The 17,103-nt window shown below is 38.5% G+C and overlaps 1 protein-coding gene across 1 annotated transcript; it reads left to right on the forward strand.

Moving 5' to 3' along the window:
- The first annotated feature begins 2,661 nt into the window (after positions 1 to 2,661).
- Positions 2,662 to 12,742, forward strand: mrps27 (mitochondrial ribosomal protein S27). Its single transcript, XM_078251011.1, has 11 exons — positions 2,662 to 2,749; positions 3,027 to 3,104; positions 5,311 to 5,381; positions 5,517 to 5,575; positions 6,211 to 6,325; positions 6,890 to 6,968; positions 7,479 to 7,594; positions 7,690 to 7,792; positions 7,905 to 8,047; positions 9,657 to 9,818; positions 12,297 to 12,742. The coding sequence occupies exons 1-11, from the start codon at positions 2,677 to 2,679 to the stop codon at positions 12,543 to 12,545; spliced, it is 1,248 nt and encodes a 415-aa protein (XP_078107137.1). The 5' UTR covers positions 2,662 to 2,676; the 3' UTR covers positions 12,546 to 12,742.
- Positions 12,743 to 17,103: the final 4,361 nt, after the last annotated feature.

The raw sequence follows: 17,103 nt of genomic DNA on the forward strand, positions 1-17,103 counted from the left end.
TTTAGCAAAAAGGTAATTTAAAGTATAATTTACTGTGTTTCAATCCACACATTACATTACATTACATTTTACCTCTATACTCTGTCGTGCCAATTCAGGTAAACACCGAGCCATTTCTTGTCAGATGAAATGCAGAACAGTCGCTTCTCTATTTCTACCATCGACGACCACCGTGTCCTAAAGGACGAAACTGCAAACAGTTTGAGGAAGTTCTCATATCCTCCTCTCCTTTCCTTTCCTCACCTACACATTTCAATCCCAACCACTGGCTCCAGAGAGGAACCACAGAAGGTGGATTTACTTTTTGTTATCACTGTCTCCTATCTAGAATCAGCTCCTCTCAGCAGCATCATAATGCTCAATCTCTGAGGAACAACATATATAACTGACCGCACCTCAGAGACTTCATGAAAGATGGTGTTTCATAAGGTAATTCTATTACTCCTGTGTGTTTTTGATGAACTGAAACTTGAGCGATCATGAGAATGCAAAGATCATCCTGACACGCAGGCAAACAGGTAGATACTGTAGTGATGGGAAAATGTATCCTGTGGTAAGTATCGGTTGATAAAGCAATTGATGTTACACATGTACTGTTACACATGCTAAAGTTGGCCTTAGACATACAATATAAATATAAACGCTATATCTACCTTTCTACAGAAGCTAACTCTGATGTTCAGGCTCCAGGTATATGTGGTGGAAGAACTACTCAGAATCTTTATCTGAGTCAAAGTTCCAATTCAAATAGAGTAGATGGATAGATAGATAGATAGATAGATAGATAGATAGATAGATGATAATGAATTAATTCATTAATTCATTAACTAATGTGGTAACATTTAGCTTTGTCATTCTGTTGTGTTTTATTCTATTACGCTAGAGGTGATGGATAAACTCTTTTTTTTTTTTTACTTTTTACTTCCTGCACATCATTTCTATGTTCTTTGGTTTTAACTTGTGCAAATGAATAACATCAATATAATGACTAGCTTGTACAGTTGATCCTCAAGCCTAACATAGTACCCCACTAAAATTACATTGAATAAACAAATGTCTTATGTGTTTTTTGTTGCTCACTTACCTTACTAGATGCTAATTTGCTATATGATGTTATAGCTGTGATATAAAAAGGAAGCAGAGATGCGAGTACCTGAGATACTGAAAACAAATACTTGGCTGACTGACGTCTTTGCATCATTGGACCACGTCCACAAACACCTTTTTAAATGAGGAGCGTAGAGTGGGAAAAAGTTTCAGATACAAGGACACAGCAGTGCACCACCAAATCACAACAATAGCATAGAACAGAATAAATTAGTCAGAGTATATTCTTGATATTATAGCTGTATCCCCACTTGTGCATGTAGATATGTTTAGTTCCTGTCAGTTCTCTCTACTGCAGCTTGGGTTAGCTTCCTGTTTTGCTGCTCAAATTCTTCCACGTTTTTTTGAACATAACTGTCCCACCCTAGTCTCAACCTGACACCTCCTTTGACCCACAGCCAAAAAAAGATTACTGTAATTATAGCTGAGCGCTGTCCTTCTGTAGTACGAATAAACAACAAAAACTGGCAGGGTGGTGAGAGGACAACAGGTCAATTGCACTGCTGTGCACAGACAAATATGTTAAAGGGTGCTATCATCCCTCCTGTTTTAGGGTGTGCTATGAGTGGATAAATCTAATGTCTTGACAAGCTTAGGAAGCAGTCATCCATGATGCTGAGTAACCAACACTGGCACTTTATGTGCAGTGCCACAGGGCAAAATGAAGCTGCTGCACTTCTACCTCAGTTGATTTACTGTAATTGGCCTGTCTCCTCTTCCTATTAACAGCGCCCTCTATTGTCACAATATCTGTATTGTTCAAGTGTTCTGCTCTCTTTTTTATATTACATTTTTTTTACATTCAAGAGATTTCTACTGTTATTTAATGTCAAGGCTTACTTTTATTCACCACAGCCAACCAATTTATGTGGGTGTTTTACTGATGTCAATCAATCTGACAACAATTTTGTTCAAGAACATTGCTTAAGGAAAATAAAAAAGATGTATACATTATAGACATAGATGTCATGGTAGATCAAAATGTAAGAAGTTTTAAAATAGGCTATTACTTAAAATAAATAAATAATATATGTATATTACATACATATATTATATATATATTCAACGTAGATACTGTATTTGTATAAAGAAGTATCGCTTCAAGTTGTTTGGGTTAAATATAGACTGTAGTTGTATTTTAGAAAAGGAAATCTTAATTTTTTCACTATATGATTTTTAATTAATGGGTAAATGTGCAGAATTTCACAAATGGATAATAATAAAAAATGTAAAACTAATTTATAGTACATTTTTCATCCATACATCTAAATGGACAGGCTCCAAAACCTGCCAGAAATGTAATTATTTTGTTAAATTACTATAGGCACCCCAAAGAAGAACAAAACGCTGAGAAGATCTATATTTTAGAGGATTTTTTTAAATAACTGTAAATTCGGCCTCTTTTTGCGCTTTTACAACGTTATTCATTAGAAACTTACTTTTAATTAAAAAGTAAGGCAAAAATACTGTGCGTTTAGTTTGTCTCACTTTTGGTACAACCCTCATTTGTAAGTTTGAGGGAAATTTCAAACACCCCTCACCACGGCTAAGAAATGGTATCGTCCAAAGATGGCAGCCTCCGTGTGGAAGCGATGTGTGACTGCAGCTGTCAAAGTTAAATGTTTATCTCCGTCTTTTTCAGGTACATTCATCCTACAGCCAGCCACGATAAAACTATAGCTTTATATGATTGCATTTCTTTGTTTAACTTCTATTTTTTTCTCCTTCAATGTCATTTTTTTGGATGTTTAAGAACCAAATGTCCCCAGTTCATGTTGTTAGCTTACTCAATGTAGCTACATTAACCGGCTACTTTAACTGCAAATCTCAGGTTTCAACACGCTTAAAGTAATGTTAACCAGCTTATAAACATGTAGTATTTGTATCTACATGACCTGGTTGACTGTTTGTCTTCGCAGCCAGAAGATGGTTGCTCTCAGCAGCTTACACAGATACCAAAGTGTGGGAGGCGAGAGAGAAAGATCCTCAGAACCTAGGTAAGAGTTCAAACTGCTAATGCTAATAGTCACATATTACATTTAATGAGCAGGCCAGCCAGTAATAACTAGGGTCTCCAACGTGCACGGAGATCAGGATTTTGGGCATTATCTAGGGGAAGCAATTTTGTCAGCTAGTCCACATGTCAGTATTCAAAAATGTGGTCAGCACTGTCGAGTATGAACGTGAATATGTCTGTCTATATGTGTCTACAATTGGATTACGAGTTAAGGCTGCATAGGATACGCCGGTTATGTCTTCTAAATTGAGGCAAAAAAGAGGACACATTTCTGTGCAATAGGTGATATTTTTTAGTCTTAAAGTTTGAATTGTACAATACTAGTACAGTGCCCGTTCAAAATGTGCCTGTTTGGAACAGGCCAATTGCTTGGCCTGTGGTACTGCTGCTTGAAGCTTTGTCCAGACCCATTGTACCCCAAAATTATTTGGATCCCAAAGCACTTAATATGCAACGCCACTGTATAGCCTACTACTGACTTACTGTGTACCTCTACTTCAGAGGAAAACATTGTACTACTACATTTATCTGACAGAAAACGTTTCAGATTCAGAATTTACTTACAAAGTTTCACAATTAAAATGTGGGGTAATCATAGACATTTGCCTCATGGATAATGACAGGGCACCATGCGCAAGTTTACATCCGTGCACAGGCCAAACACTCCAGCCCTAGCCCGACCCCAGCCTGACAAAGTCTGCAATTTTTCAGCCCGAGCCCGACAGCAATCACTTTAAGCTCTCTCCGACACAAGCACACACGCTGTCTCTGATACACGCAAAAACACACACACACACGTGCTACTAAGATAGGCACAATGAAAGAAAAGAAGTTAAATGAGCCAGAGTCCTTTTTTAATTCTGTTTTATGTTGTATTTTTAGGTAAAGTTCTAATATAGTGCAGCTAAATGTTTAGTAGTTAAGCTTATTTAAGTGGTTTTAGATATAGGAAACCTCAAGAAGAGCAACTGAGGAGGGATCCCTCTTCCAGGACCGACAGACTAATTGCAAGTTATTTCTAGAGCTGCAAAGATTAATTAATCAATTGATTAGTTGTCAACTATTGAATTAGTTGCCAACTTTTTTGATCATCGATTAATCAGTTTGAGTCATTGAGACACAACAAGACATTTGAGGATGCTGTCCTGGGCTTGGGGGAACAATTTATTTATTTATTTATTTTTTATCCGAGGTGCAGTCGGAAGAGATGTGTTTTTAGCCTTCGGCGGAAGATGCGTAGGCTGTTCGGCCGTCCTGATGTCAATAGGGAGCTCATTCCACCATTTAGGAGCCAGGACAGCAAACAGTCGGGATTTCGTTGAGTGATTAGTTGTCCCTCGCTGTGAGGGGGCAGCAAGCATTTGTCTGATGCAGAGCGGAGGGGGCGGGTTGGGGTATAGGGTTTGACCATGTCCTGGATGTATGCTGGGGCTGATTCGTTCGTGGCCCTGTATGCAAATACTAGTGTCTTGAAACGGATGCGAGCAGCAATTGGTAACCAGTGAAGAGAGCGGAGGAGCGGTGTAGTGTGAGAGAACTTGGGGAGGTTGAAGACGAGTCGAGCTGCTGCGTTCTAAATGAGCTGCAGGAGCCGGATGGCACATGCAGGCAGGCCAATCAGGAGGGAGTTGCAGTAGTCTAGATGTGAGATGACTAGAGCCTGAACCAGAACCTGAGTCGCCTTCTGCGTTAGAAGGGGACGTATCCTTCTGATGTTATGCAGCATGTATCTACACGATCGGGTAGTTGCAGCAAGGTTGGCAGTGAAGGAGAGTTGGTCGTCAAGTATCACACACAGGTTTCTAGCTCAGTCTGAGCTCCTTTCTTTTCTTTTTTCTAGACCGAATAACTAATCGATTAATCTCGAAAATAATCAATAGATTAATCAACGATGAAGAAATCGTTAATTGCAGCCCTAGTTATTTTTTATGTCAAAAGACAGAAGATATACTTTTGTTGCATGAATAGCTGCATGCAGCAGTCGAACAAATGTTACTGCGTGTGCACTTGATGAACACAGGGTGGTAGTGTAACACTGCAGTCTAGTGGTTCACTAAGTGGTAACTGTTCAATAGTGTAAGTATAATCATACACATCCATACATTAAAAGACACTCTGAATAGTTTGTATATGACATGATGAACTGTATGATAGTCTTGTTATTGTTTGTGTTTTTTAACTTCCAGCTGTACTGGCTACCACTATGGACAGGACATACGACAGGAATCTCCCAGTTAGCTCTCTGACTGTATCACGGGTAAGCTCTACATTTATATCATCTTTATTTGTTTGTTTGTAGTGAACCTGTCACTGATAACTCAACAAATCCGTTTGAATTGAATGGCAGTCGGGACAGTCAGTTTTCCACAAACATTTACATTTTCTATTTCAGTTTGTTGACAACATTTCATCTCGAGAGGAGGTTGATCAAGCAGAGTACTACCTTTACAAGTAAGAGGGATGCTTTTTACACACTCAGTTTCTGCTTCTTCTTTTCTTTGTCAGATTTCCGCTGCTTCCTTGGTTTTGTGTGGTACCAAAGTTATGTGTGCTTTTCTTTAAATTGTCTGTTTGGTTTGTCTGTTTAGGTTTATGTTCAGTCACATGCTTTTCTTTGTTCGGGGCAATTCCAGACCTTTCCTGTTTACTCCTTCCTCTGGAATCTGCACCCATTCTTGTGATTATAAGATTTAGTAAATTTCCTGATCGCACCCCTGTTCACGGCACATGCATTCTTATAATCGACTGAGAATTAAATAACGACCTTCCCACTTTGGTAAGCTTGTAAATAGTTATTATTATTATTATTATTATTATTATTGTTAATAGATTCAATTATTCTTAATGTGTTTGGACACTTTTGTTTCTGTTATTAGTGCTGAGTTTTCGGGATGAAGCTGTCAAATTTGCTATTTGCTCTTCTGGTGGTTCAGCACCCAAATGTCTTTTTGTGGCATTCAAATGTGGTCGCATGTCATCTTCTCTTCCTCTCATCTGCTCCATCATTTTATCTTGCACATCAATAAAGCTGAAGTGTAATGCATATATAAAAAAGAAAAACTTGATGTATTTTTTCATCCCTCCAGGTTTCGTCACAGTCCAAACTGTTGGTACTTGAGAGACTGGACCATTCACAGCTGGATCAGGCAGTGTCTAAAATACGGCGCCAGAGAGAAGGCCCTGCACACACTTAAAAACAAGGTACACAACACATTAAAATTCCACCACTTAATTTTAAAACAAATAAACTGAACTCAGAAGTTCTGGTCGTTGGAAAGGAGGCCCATCTTTATAATCAGAAAGGAAGTCTGATCAGAGGCTCCTGATCGGGGCCGACAGCTGCAGTTATCTGGCAGTGTGAGCGATCACAGATCCAATCTTAACCACCCAGATGCATTTTCCAACTGATCTGAGCAGCACAAATAACATCAAACATGTTTGACATTTTCAGCCCAGCATGTGTACTGTTCCCGACTAAGTTGCAGTATTTGGGAATCACTGCATTATTCCAAAAGCACAAATGCATACTAGCCAATGACATGTTTACAATGAGGTAAAATGGTATGCTCTGTCAGTATGGCTGCCTCTGATGTTGTTGTGATTGGTGTCGTGTTGCTGTGAAATAAGAGGTCTCGATGTCAGTGATGCCTTAGGAATCAGCAGTTGTGTTATTGTGTGATATATACCCTCTTTATTAAATCATACAGGGTTAACAGTCGATGTTCACAGATACATATTTTAAAGGAATTGTGTGTGTGTGTGCAGGTCCAGTATGGAATATTCCCAGATGACTTCACCTTCAACCTTTTCATAGATTCTTACGTTAAGGATGGAGACTTTAAAAGTAAGGCTTTTTTAAATCGTGTTTTCAATTAAACATTTTGAAAAAATAAGTTTCAGACAGACTGGATAAAGTGCAGTCTCTGCAGACACACTCTTGTTAACTTGTATTACTTCCAGCAATGGGAACAGACGGCCAGTCTGTAAAATCACTAAAATCAGATTTCAAACATGTATTTCCCTGTTTGTAAAAGACAGAGGTGAAGCGGAAGCCTGATTATATTTCTGTGGAATAACATTAGAAAGTAAACACATAGTATTTGGCAAATAGTGAAGGCACATAGTTAGTATTACAATGTGTTGTGTTGAAGTTGTGGTTACATTAGATAAAATCATGGATTGACTGTTTTAGTGCTTATATAACTCCAGTATTGCAACTCAAATCCAGTGTTGTTGTTTCATTACTTTTAAGGATGAATCTGGCAGTATTGTATATGTTTTATTGTCAGCCATTAAAACACCAAGGCAAAAGTGTCATGTTGAAATGACTTGTTTTGGTTTTATCATTGTACAGGTGCGTGCTCTGTGGTTGAGGAGGTGATGCTTCAGGAGGCCTTCGACCTTCCCTCCACACAGATCCTGTCTCTGTACGCCCTGGGCAGTTTCCTAGCAACCAGACCACAACTCACTGTGAGTGAAATCACAGCAACTTATTAGCATGTCAATGTGGCAGCAGGACTATGCTTCCAAATAAGATGCTTACACTTGTTCCTCACTGTGTTCAGGTGTCAGAGGAGCGGGCGTTGGGAGCATCACTGCTCATCTGTGGACTGAAGCAAGACAACACTGTTGGCCTGAGCGCTCAGCTACTTGGCAATGCTCTGCTAGGTGTGTTTCCAGTTTCTTCCCCCACAGTGTTGTATTTTTTTTAAAGTGATTCATCCGTGTTCTTTCATTATGCAGTTTGTTTAATTTACTCTCCTCCTCCTTCCCCATCCAGGCAAGGTGGAGATGTTAAAGGGCATACATGCCGTGTTCAAAGGGATGCCTCTCTTCTGGTCCCATGGATATCTGGGCCGAGCTCTGGCTGTCATGGAGAGAGTGGCTGCTGCTTCAGGCGACGTCAAGCTGTCTAAAGACACAGTAAGGACAGAGAAAATCAAATTCAGAGTAAATTCAGGAGTATTTCAGCTTACACAAACAAACAAGTCATCCGAAAGAAGAAACTTCGTTGCAGAAAAATTGAAGTTGTTAATTACAGTATAAAGCTATTTACGTGTTTTAGTTGGTTAATCCCTGGCACCATGTTACCTTACATAAAACACACACTAGTGAGGGAAACGGCTTTTAAAATTGGGGAAAAGAGAGCACTAGTATCAGATCACTACTCGGAATCAACAGGTACCCTGAGTTGAAGTTATCAGTATCAGGAGAATAAAAATGCAGGATTGGTGCATCCTTAAAGCTGTACTCGAAATACAGAAAAAAAACTGCGGGCTGAAATACCTATAGTTTGTCACGGCCAAACGCACTGACTTATCAACATACACAGAGCACAATTTACCAGCTAAATACTAGTAACATATGCAAGTTGCTAGTAGATTAGCTTCACTCACCAGCCAAAAAAAATAGTGTCTGATATCGCCTGATATCGCATAACAACAGAAAACATGATGGCTTTGGAGTAGGTGAAAGGCATATTTTACTCCTTTTTAATGGAAATAGCCTAGCGGTTTCCTCCTGGTTCTAGTCTTTGTTATCGCTTCTATAGCTTCTCCACTAACTGTGGGTTTCACATCAAGCATACATATTTTAAGTGGTAGACTGTTCTGGATTAAACTTTCTTTCAAATAAGACACACACACACACACACACACACACACACACACACACACACACACACACACACACACACACACACACAGTAGAGACTGTTGTTATTTTCCAGGTGGGGTGTATGACACAGACAGTCTTCATTTGCTGAGATAAAACACATGCTGTCATATTCTTGTTATTTTTACATATTTGCACGAACACACAGTCAGGTGTAGCGCCTCTAATCTGGCCTGTGCTGTCCAGTTCAATAGTCCAGTTCTGTCACAATAATAATGAGATTTTGAAGAGCCTGGAGCACAGAGGATGTCTGTGAGCATCACTGCAACAGGAACTAAACGATGTGTGTCAGACAGCAGCACAGCAATAATGCAGACAGAGCAGATAACCCCCTGGGACAGAGAGGAAATATTACATCTCAAATAAAGGTGCTGGTGACTGCCGCCCTGAGGTGACAGTTAATCTTACTTCGTCCTAACAACATTAAGAGGTTCAGCCTCTTTCATCATTACATGCCTATTTTGATATCTTTTTTTAAAAAATTTTGGGGAGCTTTTCTGCCTTTAATTGACAGGACAGCTAGGTGAGAGAGGGGGAAGACATGCAGGAAATCGTCACAGGTCGGATTCGAACCCTGGACCTCTGCGTCGAGGCATAAACCTCCTAAGTACATGTGCGCCTGCTCTACCCACTGAACCAACCCGGCCACCTGTTTTGATATCTTTAAATAACAAACTGCATCTTCTTAAAAATTGGACATATGTGACTTTTATTTTAGTAATTTCTTATGAATCGGATTTCTTTTCAGGCAGTTACGGCTGTTTCAGAACTGCAATTTACGTAGAATTTGCAAACATAATGAATAAAAAATAATAACGTTTCTGCATACTTAGCATGACTTTTCATTATTCTTATTCAGCTGGACTACATAAATGGCTTGCTGCAGGAACTGTCTTCTACCTCAGACAGCGACTCCTCTGGAGAGGAGTCAGCAGGTGAGGAGGAAAAGAAAGAAGACATCGTAGATGAAGATGACCAGGCCGAGCAGGCTAAGCTACCTCAATATGTCAGCAGATTCAAGGTGGGTGTGTTTTGTGTACGGCAGGTGTGCTTTGCATCAGGTTTCCTTGCCAGGGCGAGCCAGTAAACAGTGTTTCATGTTATGACTGGGGTTGTAACTCTGAGAGGGCAGCATACTATGTTTTTTTTTTTTTATTGAATGTTAAACATTCAATTGTATAGTAACACACAATCAACATCTTAGCTTAATTACCATGTGTTATGATAAAAAAAACAATGATCTTAAACATAGTCAAAGTGCTTCGTTATTACCTGTTCATGAGATGAGACTTTGTAGCCTAAAGCAGTGTTTATGCCCATGAGTTGTGCAGCAGAAAGCAGGTTGAGCCATCTCAATGATGATAATAATAATTAGGGCTGTCAATCGATTAAAAAATGTAATCTAATTAATTACATACTCTGTGATTAATTAATCGAAATTAATCGCATACATAATTAACGGTGCCAGAACTGATACTTTTTAAGAAAGTCAAAAAAGAAAAGAAGAAAAAAAAGGGCACTAAACAACAGTTGGTGACATTAAAGAACGGCTTGTTTATTGTTAAGGCCATATGGTCAAAATTAAATGATTTAATAATAATGTATAACAATAACAATAACTTATTTCACTAGTAAATTGCTACTGAACATTAAAAACAAACTTTCACCAGATGGTAAAGGACATTTACAATAACTCAAATGCACCACGTAGGCTGTGAAGCCACCAGTTTCATTGAACACACCGTCTGTGTTGTTTCTCCACTGCAGCTGCAGATTGTTACATCCTGGGAAGGAATCCTTACAGCAAAATACAGTCAAACTTACAATCGCTTAGCCGTTAGCTGTCAACATTGTAACTGTTTAATCCAGCGCTACTAGCCAGCGGTAGGCTAACGTTAGCTGCTGTCGAGTATAGTATTAACTAGCGTCATGTGCAGCGGTGTTTGTGTTTCAGAGCATCAGAGAGAAGCGCAGACATATCAGTGGCACCAGATTTCGGTAGCCAGGGTTGGCAGGAAGAAGATTTTTACAAGTAAATGTTCCAATCAATGATCCAGGCAGCACATTCTCGTCTCCCTCCTTCATTTTACAGTCCAATGGTGCTAGAACGGTCCGGGTCAAACGTCAATATGGAATGGATTAATCTGCCTTATTTTGTTTAACGCGTTATTTTTTCTCAGATTAATTAATCGAAATGTACGCGTTATTTTGACAGCCCTAATAATAATACTGTTATACTAATATAATTGTGTTTTCACAACACTACTAGCTCTGTATTAAAAGTGCCTTTTAGAGTTTTCCTGTAAAAAGTTTCTTTTTACATTCAGTGATTCTCACCAAGATGCATTGTGCATGTCCTTGAGGTCTAACAAATGTGATAAATGCATTTCCCTCCTCACAAAGCATTTTCATCAATGTTTACTAGCTTGCACGCATCTCTTTTCCTGACTTTGTTGGCGCATTAGTGTGTTTATTGACATATTACCGTCACCTGTTGATCAGTGGAATAGTGTGAAAGGCGCGGACCTCTCCAGTCACCTCTCCGTCGGCTCTGCGTATTTTATGCTGAATTGTCTATTTTACAAATACTAGTTGTGCTTTTTGTGGTTCACGTTGGATGGTGATGGCATTTGGATGCGTGGTCGCTCATCAGGATAGGGAAATGAACTTGCCAGTCATCTAATGACCCTGCTAGCCTGGCCGGTAAAGGTTTTCAAATGTAAACATCAGAGTAAACATTAGAAAAAGGTGAATATCCCATCAAGAGGAGGAAGGTTCTGTCAAGTCTTTAAAAAACAACAACATGATGTGATATTTTTGCAAGAAACGGCAAACTGTATGTCGATTATGGAATCTGCAAAATTGTGTGGAGGATGGGTAGGATATGCGTTTCATAGTGTGGGGTCTAACAGGAGTAGAGGGGTCATTACACTGATTAGCAAGCACCTGCAATTTAAATTAATTAAACAAATAAAGGATAATTCTGGAAGAGTTATTATCGTTCTGACTGAAACACAAAGAACTAATTCTGGCTAACATATGCACGTAATGTAGATGACCAATCATTTTTATAGCTTTGGAAAATAAATTACTGTACAATCTGTAGGAAACCACAATATTGTTCTGCGGGGAGATTTTAATTTGATAATGGATCCAATTCTGACTACAGTGGGGTTGCAGCATGCAGGGCCCCCAGAGCCTTTCTCACATTACAGAGGTACGATGAGTATGATTTTAGGCTTAGTTGATATTTAATTTTGAATTGAATATAAAAAAAATGTTTCCGTCAGTGCACAAGACATATTCTAGGATAGACATTTTTTAATATCCAAATCCCTCTCTCCCTCTGACTCTGCTAGCATGGCCAGTCAAGGTTTTCGAATGTAAACATCAGAGTAAAGAACAGAGTTCACTGGTTTGGATGGTTTTACGCAACTCATTTGAATTAAGTGATAAGGTCACCGTTTGGTCTACTTTTTTTAATCCCCTGCCTCTCCAGGAACTGAGCAGCCAGCTGGAGTCTCAGGGTAAACTGGACCCTGCCTCCTTCCAGGCTTTGGTGACCACTCTGGCCCAGCAGAACCTGGCCGCTGCAGAGAAACCCGACTTGGAGCAGTACAAGAGCCGGGTGCAGGCCTGGGAGTCCGAGAACAGGCAGCTGATCCAGAGAGAGAAAGAGATGAGGGAGAAGGCAGAGCAAGAGAAACAGAAGCGGTTAGCTGCCAGGGCTGCAGCCCAGCAGGCGTAGAGACTCTGACGATGGAGCTGAATCGGTGATCACTGAACTGTATCTTGCGTATGCACATTGAAATTGTGTAATAAGAGTTTTATGTCTCTAAAAATCAACATTGACCATATTACATCTGCTTTTTGTTTACTTGTATTGTGTAATTATGTGATAAGTATTGCTCTGCAAATATAATAATTATAATGTCAGAAATTGTGTCTCACTCTCATTGTTTTTCTGGGATGATATCATTATTGGAACGTATGGACACATCAATTGTTAAGCCTGATGGTCGGATGACCTCATGTAAGCAAAAAGAAGGGAAAGCTGGGGAAATATTTTACTATCACATCCTCTCTCTCTCTCTGTGTGTGTGTGTGTGTGTGTGTGTGTGTTCTCACATGGGATTGAAAGGAGTATTGCACAGAAGAATTGCTGATAGACAATCTAGAGAAAACCAAATTCCAAAGGAATGCATTTATGGCCAGAAACATTTTTGTTCACAAAGGAAAGCATAAAACATGCACTATAGATCCCGATAACTGAGAATAAACACAAAGTGCACTTCTGTGTTTGTTAGAAGGTGAAAATATCAACCTGAGTGCAACGTCAGCTAATACACGAACAGCACTCATTGGTAAAACAATAGAAAGTCTGAGTTGTTTAGTCTCCACCGAAAGATAAGATAATAGATCTTTGGAGAAGAAAATGCTGTTGTGGTTGTGCACATAATACATTCATTCCACATTATGTTGCAACTATTCAGTATTCAGAACATGGTCTTGGGAAACAGCCTGGTATGCAGTCTGGGAAGAATGAGCGGCACAAAATGCTGAAACAAGAAGTCTCCTTACTGACTGCTTTCCAGAGGACAGCTCGTAAAAAAAAAGTCATTACTCATGTTTAGTCCCTTTTGAATATCATAGGGAGATGTTCCTTCTATCTGCATCCTGACATTGAGTCTGTAGGTTCTTTACTTGATCTTGGAAACAGCAGTTGATCAATCTCAATTGAGCTTACTCTCTTGGAGCCGGTTGTCTGTATTTTTAACAGTTTTTACTGTTTACTAAGTAAGAAGAAATAAGAAATTTACACATCACAAGATTAAAACGTATGACCTGTTTAGATGAAAGAGTAAAGGTGGTAGGATGGAATATTACATCTAATCTGTATGCATTTGGTACATTTTGAAATTACATTTCACAAAAAACACATACCTAAATCACAAAACACTAATAAATGGCTGAATATGACCGAATAACGTCAGCTAACTCATAAACTATGAATAGCATTATTACTAATAATGAAAAATATTTCTCTATGCATGTAAAGTCATTCCTACATTCACAAAGGGTTAGCATTTAGGTTAAATATCTCGTTTTGGCATTTTGTGTGATGCTTATCTCCCACTGATAAAGTTGTGACTGTGTGGGCATTTTTAGGCTTTTGTTTATATAGGACATATTACGTAAACCTCTATATATGGGTGCCTGCTCTACCAGGCATCCCATTCATCCTTCTTTGTCGGCTTTTCGTCCTCAAGCTCAAATTAAAATCATTGGCTTGAAAAGTAACACAAGTGTTTCCATTTCTTGCTTGAAGGTTTTTTTGTGTTTGAGCAACTGCCAGACAGGTGTGCTAACACAGATGATGAAGTCAATCAACTGAGACGCGGTAAGTGGGAAAAAGTCAAGAAGTTTAACATCCACATCATCTGATGCCCAGAACCTTTTAAGTGTTTTAAAAGACCTGTGTGTGTTTTTGTGGCGCGGGAGGGGAGGTTTGTAGGGGAACTGTTTTATGGGTTGTTTGACAAATGTACATAGTACAGAATCTGGAAGAGAAAAGGAAATGCATTAGTCATATCAGTGTTGAGCTTGGATACAGAACACCTGCTTCTGTAAAAAAAATGTTTTATCTCTACCAGGAAAGATTATTTGTAGAATAAAGACACTTCAGCTGGTAAAAGAAGTTATAATAAAACTAGCACATCCTCATCTATTCTTTTAGGTACGGTACATACTCTCCACTCTGAACAATACGTTCTACTTAATGCCTGATTTGCACATTTTAATCCACCTGCAGGTTTTTATTTTCCCATGGCAGCAATTATGTTAACTATGTTTTTTCCTCTCAGCTTTTAATTTACGTCAACAGGTTTCTGTTCCTGTTTTTGATTTGTACGTGTGATTTCTGTTCTGTAGCTAAAACAGATTACAGGATGAGATGATGCTGCTTGGGTTGCTCTTGGCTCCAGAGAAACGTGTTCATTAGTCTTTCATTATTCATCAAGGTCAGCTGCTTCATATTTAACATATTAAAGAGATAAGTGAAAACAAATAATGTCTAATTTCTCTGTCTGTTTGTTTTGAGGATATGCATGGCTTTTATTTGCCCTGACATTCGTGTATTGCTCACAAATTAAACAGTAATACATTAGGCAGACGTCCTGTGGTAATTAGAAATTGGATTTATTTGCTGTCTGATTCATTTGTCCATTATTTTGTCATTATCAGTTGATATATAACCTTTTCAAGCTATTAATGCGTCTGCAAAGTTTTTCAATTGAAAACAAGTTTATTCAATACATTTGCTTCAAAATACCAACTTATAAACTTAAACCTTAAAATAGTTTTGTTCACCTTATTTCTAGATTAATTAGAGACTTTGGCATTCTTTAATTGTGTAGTGTGTAGTGTTAAAACATTTCAAAATCCCTTGTCAGTCAGTGATAGTTGGGATCAAATTGTGACTACATCATTTTTGGTTTGTCAGTACACATTTTTCTGTTTGATATCAACAGGACTTTGGGAGCCATGTTGAATAATTGGTCATTGTTTACAACAAAAACGCCTAGCCTCTGTGTGCCACATAAAGTAGCATCACATTGTCTGCAAAACTCAAATTAAAGCTGAACATGCTAATTATCAATAAAAATGCACTTGTTCTCATGTTTAGCTGCAGTACATCTATGTATTTGGGATTTATAGTGTCTGCTGCATGAATTGCTGGTGCATCAGTTGAAAATACTTACATGATGTGGCATGGCAAAAATCCTGACAAATCCTGGCCACATAAGCCAAAGGTGTTAGTATGCTCGAAACTAACTAACTAACTTTGTATGTCGATGGTAAAATAGCTGTTCCTAATCGCCTCACTTAAAGTTAAAGGGGTGAAAAGCCTGCCGTCATAGAGAACAGCAAGACATACTAACGTAATGTTGATCTCGGTTGTTGATTCACACATGAAAAGTGACAGAAGTAATTGTGTGAGCTTCAGAGAGAAGAATAAACCCTCCACACACCTGGCCAGTTGTTGCAAGAAGTAGGCCTGGATGTCAGAAAGTTGGATACAGCCCTCTATTCGACGGGAAAAGTATGGTGGGAGGGTTTTTTAAGACGAAGCATACTAATCCCTTTAGTAAAGACGAACAATGGTCACAAGTAGACCATTACAAATGCCGAGTGAAAAACATGTAATGGGATATTTGCTCAACAACTGACCTCTTTAAAAATTATCATACAAGGAACTTCAGTTACTGTATTGTGTTATTTGTGATGATTTTTTACATGATTTAGATGTGCACTTAGCAGTTGCTGTTAATGTAAGAAAAACACAGTTAAGTCTGTAACTGAAACTTTAATTGTTTTTCCAGCACAAAATATACTTTTTCCAAAGACATATGGTACAAATACCCTCATTTCACCCCTCTGCCTGAAGAATGGTCTGATATCAACTATCCACATTACAGATGACTTCTGTACAAATGACCCTGCTATTTGTTAGGATATTTGATGATCACAGTATGACAGTATCTCCCTCAACCTCTGACCACTCAATACCACAACATTTTATCTACAAAGCTTTGTGAAAGATTATTGACCCAACACTGGTGATGTGGATAGAACATGTCTGAGCGTTAAGGGATGACGTAACTGTCAGGCAAGACATATTACATCTGTCCCACTGAAGCAGCACTGTAGCTTCGGTCATGACACTGACACTGCCGTGATAAAAGTGTTATCCTAAAAATCAATCCTATAAGAAAATACACCCACCCAAAACAAATAGTCCTTATTTCCCCACACATTAAATGTTGGGAGCATGGGGATAGCGGATGATAAATTGCCAGCAGGAATTTAATTGTTAAGGTGGAGCAACCAGATTAGACTAATTGCATCATGAAAACAATGTATCATATGCAATTGTTTAGATATGTCAAAGAGAAATTATCTTGTGAGATAGGCTTATTAGTTGTATAATATGTGGTTAAGCAGCCAACGAGATTTATGATTAATCAGTTTAATTGGCTTTGCACATTTTCTTCCCCTATTATCATCACAGGAATCATGATCCAAGAAAATGCTTACCAGGTTGTTTTAGTTTTAGTTTTTTTAATTTTAGTTTTTTTTAACCTAGACAAAAGGACATTTACATGTACAAAATATTCTTTAAAGGGGGTTTCATAACACTATGCAATTTCATTAGGGGCTTTACAAATGTAAATTGTATTTAATAGAAATTAACTTTTCAAGACTATACAAATGAATTAGAAGTTAAATCAGGCAAAAGTACATGA

Source organism: Sander vitreus, chromosome 5, assembly GCF_031162955.1.
Source record: "Sander vitreus isolate 19-12246 chromosome 5, sanVit1, whole genome shotgun sequence".
In the NCBI taxonomy this organism is placed as follows: domain Eukaryota; kingdom Metazoa; phylum Chordata; class Actinopteri; order Perciformes; family Percidae; genus Sander; species Sander vitreus.